Raw genomic sequence first — 13,596 nt, 5'->3', positions numbered from 1 at the left:
ACAACTGTCGTACAAGAGATTAAAATTATCAAAGTAATCAACAAAGATACACGGTAGCGAGTTTTAATCTCGCAGATAATTGATTGGTGATTGCTTGTAATCTTTTGTGGCTTCACACCCATCCAGTTTTAATCTCACGGATAATTGACCGGCAAGTGTTTGCTTCACACCCACCGATTGAAGGCCGGATTATACGGTGTCGACTCAATGGAAATCGTTTGACGGGACGGCTGATTGATGTCGTAATCCGGAACGTACAGAGGTCGAATTACCCAGAGATTTTTTGGCTGAAGTAATAAGGAAATAAATCGGGACATGAAAAAGGTGTCGAATGTAACAGAGTGTCGGAATGATCAGAGGTCGGATGTGACGGAGTGCACTGTATCTTAAAATCTTATTTTTTTTAAAATTTTTTACAGAATCGTGTATGGCAAAGAGATTATCGAGATGTTCGTGCAGTCCAACCAGATGGCTTATATCAAACAAATGTAATTGTTTTTGTTATCTATGCTCACTCTTGGGCTCTTATTTCAGTCATATTTGCCCGTTTTAACTGAATGGCAGTTAAATTGACCGGTGGGAGAAGTTTTATAAAATTAAAATTTCAAAAAATTAACCTTAAAACACATTAATATTCTTTTTATGTAAAAAATTGGGATAATGCTAAAAAAAATTCACATCCTTTGGAAAAAATATCTTGCTAATATTCTTTACCAGAACTGTGTGTTATACACACAGCTGTTGGTTTTTCCCTGCTTTGGAGTTTAGACTGAAACTTTTCTGTCTTGTGAATTTTCTGTAAAATTAAACTGACAAAACTAAGTTATAGACAGATGACGTCTCATTACAATTTATTTCTCTTGAATAAATATAATCTGTCGACTGTTATTTAACAACAACAAAATTGAAATTTCTTTATTAATGTCTTCACTGTTCTGTTTCAGTTGATGCCTCCAATCAGCACACTTAATAATCCAATGAATTGTGTAACAACCAAATTCGTGAGACAGTCCACAAATAAGTTTCGATGTCCTATATTTGTTTTAACGGTAATTAATGTTTTTTGTTCCCGCCTTTGGAAGAAAGCAGGGGACTATTAAAATGGGTCCGCTAGTCTGTCTGTCCGTCACACCTTTTGGGAAACAATAACTCTGCTTCTAATTGAGCTAGAATTTTCAAACTTGGGACACGTTAACTTTACATCTAATTGAGTCATACTGATGAAAATTAATACATAGTTTCATTACATCAATACCTTGACTAAGTTAGATAATGAGGATTTTTGGCTTGGGTTAAGCAGAGTGATAAGCAATTTGATTGGTCAAGACTTTGGAGCTTGACACTTTGATTCTGATTGAGTGAGAATGGTGAAATTTGGCGTTTATCATTACATCAATACCTTGACGAAGTTGTAATAAGACTGGCTGCTGATAAATCACCTTTTGTCTTAAAATACATCTGTTTGTCTGTTACCTTTCGGAACATATTTCTGCTTTAAGAATGAACATTTTCTGCTCACATTTAGCCCTGAAAAGCAAAATGATCAATGCTTTATAAAAAGATAAATATGCAATTAAAAAACGTGTGTCATCTTAGCCATCTTCTGATTTAGGTGCATGAGAGTAATTTCTCTATTCCCCCCCCCCCCCTACACACACACACCCACCCACCTACACAAAGTGTTAATAGATATCGATCTACTACTCATTAAATGCCTAAATAATTATCTGAAAAGTATATCCTTTATATGTACTTTATATTGACCAAGTTTTGGCCAAAAAATGTCTCAAAGTGTTATTCTGGAGTTACTACATTAAACAGAGTGTTGAGCAACAAGAAATTGGCAGCATGGTCATTCACTGGCTAGCTTGTTGCAGAGCTATGGTTAGAGGATAATGTTGGTGTCCACCAATATTACATATGAGATAGAACTGGTTGAACACATTCTAAATACGATTTTAACACTGATCATTGTATGGTATATGCGTAACGAAGATTTGAAGAAACTGGAAGTGACGCAAAAAATGGAAAACACAAGTTATCCTTTTATACAACTGACTGAAGTAAAGAGAGATACCAGATTTTCAGCTCACTGATAATTCCTTTGATGACAAAAAGTTATTATATGAGACTGTGAGAGGATATCTGACAATCCGTAAAAAGAATTGACTGTTGTTTTCTAGAGGATAAACTGCTATATACATGTATATCGATTTGTAGTTTTCTAGAGGTTAAACTGCTTCATTGAATTGTAGTTTTCTAGAGGTTAAACTGCTATATACATGTATATCGATTTGTAGTTTTCTAGAGGTTAAACTGCTATATTGATTTGTAGTTTTCTTGAGGTTAAACTGCTACATCGAATTGTAGTTTTCTAGAGGTTAAACTGCTATATACATGTATATCGATTTGTAGTTTTCTAGAGGTTAAACTGCTACATTGAATTGTAGTTTTCTAGAGGTTAAATTGCTATATTGATTTGTATATTTATAGTGGACACCAGAAGGTAGAAGATTGGTAACTGGAGCTTCCAGTGGAGAGTTTACATTATGGAATGGTTTATCTTTTAATTTTGAAACCATTTTACAGGTACCTAAAATAAGATATGATTTATATATGTACAATGTTAAATACATGTAGGTATATTTATATCAGCAGGCGTTAGTTGATTCTCGTAGTAGTAGTAGCTGTTAAAATATGCTGTTAAAATATAGAAATAGGTGGACCATAGTGTAGTCTAAATTTTGACATTGTTGATTGTGGTGGGGAGTCACAGTGGTCCCATGAATATGGCTTTTAACTAGGAGGACCTGGGTTTTATCCTGCTTTTTCGACAAGTAAGTTCCTCCAGATTTTCTGTTTCATTGTCCCCCCCCCCCCCCCAGTCAGTGGTGCAGGAGGAATGGGTGCAAGGACCAGTGTCTAGAGATTAAGATGCAACAGAAAAAATGTCCTGGGGCAGGATGTTAAACATCTGTAAATGTTGGGAATTGAAATAAAAGTAGAGCCCATAGCATCGCTGTTGGGACAAAATTCCCTCATAGCACATTACTTGAACTATGTGCCTATCTTCATTAGCCTGTATGGTGCAGACATTTTTGTTTTTGTTGGATGGACGGTTACCACTTTACTGTCTATTAAGTATGGTTTAATGGTCGAGAGCGAGACATTAAGTAATATATTGATACTGCACGAGTGTTGTTTCAATATATTACACAATGTCTTTAGCTCGAGACCATTAAAGGGACAATAACACTCTTGCTGGCTTGACAGCTCCAGGAAATAAAAAATAGCCCTATTCTAAGTACTAGATGTGTTAGTGTCCTACCTGTTGTGTAAATTATCCATTAAATCCTATTTTACTTGTTCAGAGGGTTCAAAAATATTTTTAAATCCAAGTCACATTTGAAAAGCTTTACGTCAGGCTTTTCAAATCATTTAGTTGAATTTTTCCAATTTTTTAAATTACGTGTGTTAAGATGAAATTTGTATCATCAATTAATTGGAATATTGTAAAATAGTACAATTTGTTGACCAGAATAAAGATTGGGACATATTATTCAGTTACAACAAGAGTGGTATTGAGCCTTTAAAGAACTTAAAATAAAGACACTATCCCGCACATGGCTTTTCAATGAAATATGTCACGCGAGTCCAATATTTCATCTAGTATAGATAATGTATGATTGGCAAGTTGCCCGTACATTATTGGAAATAATGGTACGCCAGCATCAAAGGATGACATCACATCTGTATTTTAAATAATGATAATGATACTTCCAATTTTTAACAAAATCATGAATGACATTTTTTTGTTGTTCTAAATCTTACTGATATTTTATTTTTCTGGCTTTTTGTCATATTAAGTGAACCAGAAGAATGAAATCAAGAAATGATGTATTGTTATAATAATAACATGTAAGAATATTGGAAAGTAACATAAAGTATTTATTAATGTAAATGTTATTTATATTGATTGGAAGACCATATTCTGTAATTGTTATATGATTGTATTTTTCAGGCCCATGATGTTTCTGTACGAGCCATGCAGTGGAGTCATAATGATCAATGGATGGTAACGGCTGATCATGCTGGCTTTATTAAATATTGGCAGACTAACATGAATAATGTAAACATGTACCAAGGTCACAAGGAAGCTGTTCGTGGGATAAGGTGGGCACCGGACACAACACCTCCAAGTGTTAATCCAACAATAATGATCTTTCTTCAACAAATTCTAAGTATTTTTCCTGATATCTTGTATACCATAGCACCAACAATTTATGTCATTTATTCTGTGCTGTTAAATTACTTCACAGTATTTGTCATTAAATGAGGCAAAATATGTTTAGTTTGATCATATTCAACCAGACTTCTGAGGCTTTCAGCATAAATCAGTCGTTAAATATGATAGTCGGACAAGACTTCAGAGAACATATGGTCTGCAAGTTGATTCATTTTCTCTGCACATTAAATTCAAGTTATTGATGCTATGGTTTATTGTAAACCATGTTGATTTGTGTAATAAAGTGGCAGATCACTATATAAAGATAATAAAAAGCATGGCTGGAGAAAATGAATGTCTGTGCTAGGTAGAGTGAAATAAAGGCATTGCCCAATTTGAATTGCTATTGCATGATGATGGATGATCAACAAACGTGTATAGATTAAATAAAGGCTTGTATGCCCATTCTAATAAAGTTCGATCGAGTTCAACAGCATGAACTTGACTAATTACTGCAAAAGAAGGCAGGCATATCAGATAAATAAAGGCTTTAGCCCACTGCCATGCACCCAATGAAAAAGATCGTAATAAAGGCTTATGCCCTGCAACAATTCCCAAAGTCTCCAACAGTCTTCAAGGCGATAATTGCATCAAATTCCTGAGTCTTCCCTGATGGAGAATGAAAATTGCTCACAAACAGTTATCTTTATATAAATAAAGGCTATGACCCAAGGTTTTCTCAAATATCATTATCGAAGAAATTTTTAAATACAGTACCATAGAATAAAAAAATTATATACCGGTCGAAAACAGTGAATGCTGGTGCATCCATTTCCTATTTTAAAGCTAAAAAAAAAATTGCTGGTGCCATTAGAGCAGCTATGAATTATAATTTTTGGAAGATCCTTATTTTTATCCATCATAGTCTTTTATTTCATTTCATTTTTCATCAAAATAAGCTGTTGAATTGTACAAATTTTTATTTGTATCAATTTCAGTGTTTTTATCATACCATGTTTTACTAATGAATAAATGTTTTTTTTCTCTGATAATATAGGTTTTTGTTGTTTGTTTATTTTAAACAGTTTTTGCCCCTCAGACAGTAAATTTACGACATGTTCAGATGATGGTACTGTGCGTGTGTGGGATTTTGTTCGCTGCCACGAAGAAAGGATATTACGAGGTATGTGATGTTCTTCTAAAGCAGACTGCTTTTTTGCGTATGTTTGTGACAGTCTCTATGCTTGCGAATGTCAACATACCAATGTATAGTATGTGTCCTATCACTGATCTCCATAGACAGATGTATGAATATGAGGCCTACTTATTGAGGAAGACTGTAGAAAACTATGTGGGGCATTATAATCTTTGTATCACCTGGAAATTAAATGATCAGCTACCCAGACAAAAACAAGTAGACACATTAAACACCCGTTTTGTGTTCTAGGGGGGAGAGAATGGGTAGTGGGCAGTAAGAATGAGAATTGGGGCATAAACAGGATGTCAGTCTCTAACTGTTTTGAAAACTCATTTAGCAATAAAATACTAATGGCAGACATTTTAAAAAGTGAGGACTTTCTCATTCGGTGCAGGTTCGATGGAGAATTGAAAGCCTCCTAGCCGTTCCCTGCTTTCTGCTGCAGTTGGGCGAGTTTTCATTTTCCATTAGAAGAGCCAAACTTTGCAGTGAATTATCCAGAGACATCAGAGAGTGTACCCAACTATCTCAGTTTAAATCTAAACTAAAGATGCATCTGTTTAGAGAATCATATAAAGAGAATCATGCATGTACCATTGTGTAAATATGCCTGTACAGAGCTTAGAAATAACTATTGTTATAATGTAGTGGTTTAAAAATGAAATTATAACAATATATGTCTGCCAGGTTACCATATTTAATTTTATTAATTGGTATTATTTTGGCAGCCATTTTCCCTGAAAACAATACTTGATAGAATGTTAATGTTATATTGGATGGCGATGCAAATTCATTCTGGTGGCCATTTTCCCTGAAAACAATATTCGATAGAATGTTTATTTAATATTGGATGGTGATAGAAATTGCGATTTTCTATCCAACATGGTACAGCATGATTCTGTAAAGACTACTCTTTTAACTACTGCCTGAACCAGGCTAAGAAATAAAGTGTTTGGATCCATTATGAACAAACTGCTGAAGGTGATTTCAGTCCTATGGGTAATTTTTCAATAACAATAATTAAGCAGTTTATTCATATGGGACGAAAGCACTTTATTTTTTAGAATAGACCCAGTTCTTGCATTATATATATACCCCATCAAAATAGAAAAGCCCCAAATAATAAATCAGCTTTTGAGAGACGACTTCTACATACCGTTCAGTTTTAACAGAAGTTATATGATATAATGTATGATCTGAAGGTAAGTGAGGACAAAAACTAGTTTATGCACCTGTTGACAAATATTGATTCCTTCTTATGACACCGTATATAGGCTATATAATCACTTCTGGGCATTTGATTTACATGCATACTTAAATCCTTTTGGGACTGCCCCTTTAAACAAATTTAAAGGGCTGTTATCTGTAGAGGAGATCACGTGGCTAAGTGGGTAAGACGCTGGCTAGCTAGACTGGAGGTCAGGTGTTCGATCCCTGCATTAGCCGAGAAAGTGCATCCAGATTTTCTGGCATGGTTTCCCCTTGTCAGTGATGCAGGACAGAGGGCCTGACAAGGACAGCTGTCTAGTCGTTCGGATGGCATGAAAAACCAAGGTCCCGTGTACATATTGGCATGCACGTAAAAGACCCCTTGGCAGTTGGAATTCGATATAAGAGTAGGCCGTAACGCCACTGCCCGGGCAAAATTTCCCTCACAGCACACTGTATGGCGTATCCCAGTCTTCATTAGCCCAGTTTAGGAGCATACTTATACATGACTAGGAGTAGAATTTGCTGCTGCCTAACCTTGGGAGTTTTCTCCATACTGTACACAAAGAACTGTCTACTTTAAGAATAGATCTCTGCCCTAAATGACTGCCATCTTCAAAAATTAGTATACTTTTTGTTGTTAGGTGATTCTAATTCATTTAACATCTTTCATACACACAAAGACTAAATAAACATTTTCAATTTCATTTAATGAAAGTGGAATAAATACTTCTCAATATTATCGAGGTATACTTAGTTTTTTCAACTAAAATTATTGATGTAAGAGTAAAAATATCGGCCAACCAGCTTCGTGTTTTGTATGGGTTTTCACCTGTTAGTCTATTTATCTCCCACTTCTACAGACCCCTGTGCGTTATGAATTATTGAAATAAGAATGTAGGCCTACCATACAACATTGTGATAAGAACATGGTAAAACACCATTTCTTTTTCAGTCAACTTCATTGAAAGAGGTAGAAAAGGTCTTTTTTTAAAAAAAAAAGCTATCCCCTTTTTCATTCACAGATTGTTAGGCAACTAATTACTTTGCTACTATTTAAAATAGATAGAAAAGTACCCTATTTTAATCTGTACCTACCAGATCTAGAGTTTAGAAAATAACGAAAAGTAAGGTCTTGCTAGTCTTTCTGCCATCCACAATTCCTTGTGAACACACAGAAGCTACATTATTAGCATTGCTGACTCTTTAAAACTGGTCAAATTTCAATAATATCTGAGCTAATAACAGTTCCTTCACCTGTTACTGTGATTAAGGATTTTAGTGGAGTCACATACTTAAACTTGTTTTTATTCTGGTTCACCAGGTTTCCTCCCAATGCAAGCCAGATTATGAAAAGTAAAACATAGCATAGGCTAATCTCATGTCATATGGCTTAGTTTGTTAAATAAACCCAGTCTCTGTCTTTCTGTTTATTAGAAGATTGTTTTCCTCTTCAGGTCATGGTTCAGATGTTAAATGTGTTGATTGGCATCCACAGAAGACATTAATAGCTTCTGGTAGTAAAGATAATCAACAACCTTTAAAATTGTGGGATCCTAGAACTGGAAACAGTTTAGCTACAATGTAAGTTTTAGCTTCAATGTAAGTTTGAGTAATTGTAGAATCCATGAACTGGAAATTGTTTAGCTATGGGATCCTATGGGATCCTAGAAACTGGAAATAGGTTCAGCTATATGGTAAGTTGGAGTAGCACTATTATAGTTAATTTGTGTACAATATCAGTACACAAGACATCCAGGTTATGTGTATTGTAATGGTGGTATGTCAATCAAAGTTATCAACAGTTGTCGCTGTCTGTGTTTGTTCCTGTAGTGCTCCCTACTAAACTGTCGGTAGGTCTAATTTTTGGGTTTTTATACGCCCACATTTTCATGTGGACGTATATTGTCGTCGCCCCTGTCCGTCCGTCCGTCCGTCCACAATTGTTTGTGAACAGTCTACAGGTCACAATTTTTATCTGATTTCAATGAAACTTGAAAAATAGGTTTATCACCCATCAGATCTCGGTTCCTTTCAATATTGGCATCTATCAGACCGTAACTTCATGGATTATGGCCCCTGATTGTACGAAAAATCACGTTTTTGGCTTGTGAACACTGTAGAGGTCACAATTTTTATCCGATTTTGTTGAAACTTGAAATGTAAGTTTATAACCCAAAGATCTCGGTTCCTTTCGATATTCGCGCATATCGAACCGTAAATTCCTGAATTATGGCCCCTGATTGTACGTAAAAACACGTTTTTTGGCTTGTGGACCCTATAGAGGTCATAATTTTTATCCGATTTAAAAAACCGTATTATTATATCACCGTTAAACCCTAAGGACGGTTGAGTTCGAATTTCTTGAAAATCAGCCCAAAACTGACAGACAAAATGGCCGCCGTTCGTTATCAAATAGCGAAAAAATATGGTATATCAAGGTTGTGGACCCTATAGAGGTCACAATTTTTATCCGATTTTGTTGAAACTTGAAATGTAAGTATATAACACAAAGATCTCGGTTCCTTTCGATATTCGCGCATATGGGACCGTAACTTCCTGAATTATGGCCCCTGATTGTACGAAAAATCACGTTTTTAGCTTGTGGACCCTATAGAGGTCATAATTTTTATCCGATTTAAAAAACCGTGTTAACATATCACCGTTACACCCTAAGAACGGCTGAGTTCGAATTTCGTGAAAATCGCCCCAAAACTGACAGACAAAATGGCCGCCGTTCGTTCTCAAATAGCGTAAAAATATGGTATATCAAGGTTGTGGACCCTATAGAGGTCACAATTTTTATCCGATTTAGTTGAAACTTGAAATGTAAGTTTATAACACAAAGAACTTGGTTCCTTTCGATATTCGCGCATATCGGACCGTAACTTCATGAATTATGGCCCCTGATTGTACGCAAAAACGCGTTTTTTGGCTTGTGGACCCTATAGAGGTCATAATTTTTATCCGATTTAAAAAAACGTGTTAATATATCACCGTTACACTATAAGGACGGCTGAGTTCGAATTTCGAGAAAATCGGCCCAAAACTGACAGACAAAATGGCCGCCGTTCGTTCTCAAATAGCGTAAAAATATGGTATATCAAGGTTGTGGATCCTATAGAGGTCACAATTTTTATCCGATTTTGTTGAAACTTGGAATGTAAGTTTATAACCCAAAGATCTCGGTTCCTTTCGATATTCGCGCATATCGGACCGTAACTTACTGAATTATGGCTCTTGATTGTACGAAAAATCCTGTTTTTAGCTTGTGGACCCTATAGAGGTCATAATTTTTATCAGATTTAAAAAAACGTATTATTATATTACCGTGACACCCTAAGGACGACTGAGTTCAAATTTCGTGAAAATCGGCCCAAAACTGACAGACAAAATGGCCGCCGTTCGTTCTCAAATAGCGTAAAAATATGGTATATCAAGGTTGTGGACCCTATAGAGGTCACAATTTTTATCCGATTTTGTTGAAACTTGAAATGTAAGTTTATAACCCAAAGATCTCGGTTTCTTTTGATATTCGCGCATATGGGACCGTAACTTCCTGAATTATGGCCCCTGATTGTACGAAAAATCACGTTTTTAGCTTGTGGACCCTATAGAGGTCATAATTATTATCCGATTTAAAAAATCATATTATTATATCACCGTTACACCCTAAGGACGACTGAGTTCGAATTTCGTGAAAATCGGCCAAAAACTGACAGATAAAATGGCCGCCGTTCGTTCTCAAATAGCGTAAAAATATGGTATATCAAGGTTGTGGACCCTATAGAGGTCACAATTTTTATCCGATTTAGTTGAAACTTGAAATGTAAGTTTATAACACAAAGAACTTGGTTCCTTTCGATATTCGCGCATATCGGACCGTAACTTCATGAATTATGGCCCCTGATTGTACGCAAAAATGCGTTTTTTGGCTTGTGGACCCTATAGAGGTCATAATTTTTATCCGATTTAAAAAAACGTGTTAATATATCACCGTTACACTATAAGGACGGCTGAGTTCGAATTTCGAGAAAATCGGCCCAAAACTGACAGACAAAATGGCCGCCGTTCGTTCTCAAATAGCGTAAAAATATGGTATATCAAGGTTGTGGATCCTATAGAGGTCACAATTTTTATCCGATTTTGTTGAAACTTGGAATGTAAGTTTATAACCCAAAGATCTCGGTTCCTTTCGATATTCGCGCATATCGGACCGTAACTTACTGAATTATGGCTCTTGATTGTACGAAAAATCCTGTTTTTAGCTTGTGGACCCTATAGAGGTCATAATTTTTATCAGATTTAAAAAAACGTATTATTATATTACCGTGACACCCTAAGGACGACTGAGTTCAAATTTCGTGAAAATCGGCCCAAAACTGACAGACAAAATGGCCGCCGTTCGTTCTCAAATAGCGTAAAAATATGGTATATCAAGGTTGTGGACCCTATAGAGGTCACAATTTTTATCCGATTTTGTTGAAACTTGAAATGTAAGTTTATAACCCAAAGATCTCGGTTTCTTTTGATATTCGCGCATATGGGACCGTAACTTCCTGAATTATGGCCCCTGATTGTACGAAAAATCACGTTTTTAGCTTGTGGACCCTATAGAGGTCATAATTATTATCCGATTTAAAAAATCATATTATTATATCACCGTTACACCCTAAGGACGACTGAGTTAGAATTTCGTGAAAATCGGCCAAAAACTGACAGATAAAATGGCCGCCCTTCGTTCTCAAATAGCGTAAAAATATGGTATATCAGAGGTCACAATTTTTATCCGATTTTGTTGAAACTTGAAATGTAAGTTTATAACTCAAAGATCTTGGTTCCTTTCGATATTTGCGCATATCGAATTGTAATTTCCTGAATTATGGCCCTTATTGTAGGAAAAATCACTTTCGTTTTAGCTTGTTTTCTATCCATCTCTCGAAAATGTGGGCGTATCCTGCCTGGCAGCCGCTGGTTTTAAACTGGAAAAGGTTTAGCTGCACTGTTAGTTTGAGTAATTGTGAGATCCTAGAAACTAAAACTATTAGCTACATTATAAGGTTAAGTACTTGTGGGCTCCTAGAAACTGGAAATATTTCAACTACAATGTAAGCTTGAGTAACTGTGGGATCTTTAAACTAGATATAGTTCAGCTGCAATGCTAGTTGTCCAATGCCTTTCGAAGAAAGCAGGGGACTATTAAAATGGGTTCGTCTGTCTGTCTGTCTGTCCGTCCGTCACACTTTTTGGGACACAATAACTCTCCTTCTAATTGACCTAGAATGTTCAAACTTGGTGTAGGTGTTTGTTAGGTCAATGCCTTGATGGAGTTTGAAGATGAGCATTTTCTGCTTAGGGTAAGCAGAGATAAGCAATTTGATTGGTTGATGCTTTGGGACACGATAACTTTAGTTCTAATTAAGTGAGAGTGATGAAACTTGGTGTATAGTTTGATTACATCAATACCTTGACTAAGTTCGATATTGAGCATTTTCTGCTCAGGGTAAGCAGAGCGATAAGCAATTTGATTGGCTGAGACTTTGGAACACAATAACTCTCCTTCTAATTGAGCTAAAATGTTCAAACTTGGTTTAGGTGTTTATTAGGTCAATGCCTTGATGTAGTGTGAAGATGAGCATTTTCTGCTTAGGGTAAGTAGAGATAAGCAATTTGATTGGTTGATGCTTTGGGACACGATAACTTTGGTTTTAATTAAGTGAGAGTGATGAAACTTGGTGTATAGTTTTATTACATCAATACCTTGACTAAGTTCGATATTGAGCATTTTCTGCTCAGGGTAAGCAGAGCGATAAGCAATTTGATTGGCTGAGACTTTGGAACACAATAACTCTCCTTCTAATTGAGCTAAAATGTTCAAACTTGGTTTAGGTGTTTATTAGGTCAGTGCCTTGATGTAGTGTGAAGATGAGCATTTTCTGCTTAGGGTAAGTAGAGATAAGCAATTTGATTGGTTGATGCTTTGGGACACGATAACTTTGGTTTTAATTAAGTGAGAGTGATGAAACTTGGTGTATAGTTTTATTACATCAATACCTTGACTAAGTTCGATATTGAGCATTTTCTGCTTAGGGTAAGCAGAGCGATAAGCAATTCGATTGGCCGAGACTTTGGAACACAATAACTCTCCTTCTAATTGAGCTAGAATGTTCAAACTTGGTGTAGGTGTTTATGAGGTCAATGCCTTGATAGATTGCGAAGATGAGCATTTTCTGCTAATGGTAAGTAGAGATAAGCAATTTGATTGGGTGATGCTTTGGGACACGATAACTTTAGTTCTAATTAAGTGAGAGTGATGAAACTTGGTGTATAGTTTCATTACATCAATACCTTGACTAAGTTCGATGATGAGAATTGTCTGCTTAGGCTAAAGAGCAATAAGCATTTTGATTGGTCAAGACTTTGGAACAACAACTCTGCTTCTAATTGAGATAGAATGTTTAAACTTGATGTAGATGTTCGTCTTGACTGAGTTCAATGATTAACATATCCAGCTAAAGCTAAGCAGAGATAAGCAATTTCCTTGGTCGATGCTTTGGGACAAGATAACTTTGATTCTATCTGAATCGATACTTTTGAAAAAAATAGATGTGCGATTAATATGTGTCATCTATTTATTTGGGGATTTCGGCGGGGGACATCAGCCTCACTGTTGGCTTGTTTGACTAATTGTGGGATCCAAGAACTGGAAATAGTTTAGCTACATTGTAGGTTTGAGTAATTGTGGGATCCAAGAACTGGAAATAGTTTAGCTACAGTGTAGGTTTGAGTAATTGTGGGATCCTAGGACTGTAAGTTTGTGGTGAGCCATGGTGGCTCAGTGAGAAAGCATAGGTGTAAGGGCTCGATGACAGTTAGGGGGGCAGAACCCGAAATGCCCGAAAAAATTTCGGGTTTACAGACAGCAGCGACCTTGTATACCCCCCCCCCCCCAAGACAATTTTGG

At 36.0% G+C, this 13,596-nt stretch overlaps 1 protein-coding gene across 2 annotated transcripts in view; it reads left to right on the top strand.

Moving 5' to 3' along the window:
* Positions 1-13,596, top strand: part of LOC126828841 (pre-mRNA 3' end processing protein WDR33) — a 32,179-nt gene that overhangs the window by 11,489 nt on the left and 7,094 nt on the right. The window contains exons 3-8 of one of the 2 annotated variants that reach the window (XM_050558851.2): positions 420-488; positions 945-1,049; positions 2,494-2,589; positions 4,022-4,173; positions 5,311-5,408; positions 8,090-8,216. In XM_050558851.2, the coding sequence (XP_050414808.1) occupies positions 420-488; positions 945-1,049; positions 2,494-2,589; positions 4,022-4,173; positions 5,311-5,408; positions 8,090-8,216 (647 nt within the window). Of the gene's footprint in view, positions 1-419; positions 489-944; positions 1,050-2,493; positions 2,590-4,021; positions 5,278-5,310; positions 5,409-8,089; positions 8,217-13,596 lie in introns of those variants that run through there. The other variant, XM_050558852.2, reaches the window with a different exon arrangement.

Source organism: Patella vulgata, chromosome 7, assembly GCF_932274485.2.
Source record: "Patella vulgata chromosome 7, xgPatVulg1.2, whole genome shotgun sequence".
NCBI classification, from domain to species: Eukaryota; Metazoa; Mollusca; class Gastropoda; family Patellidae; genus Patella; species Patella vulgata.
This window is presented reverse-complemented; position numbering and strand designations above follow the sequence as displayed.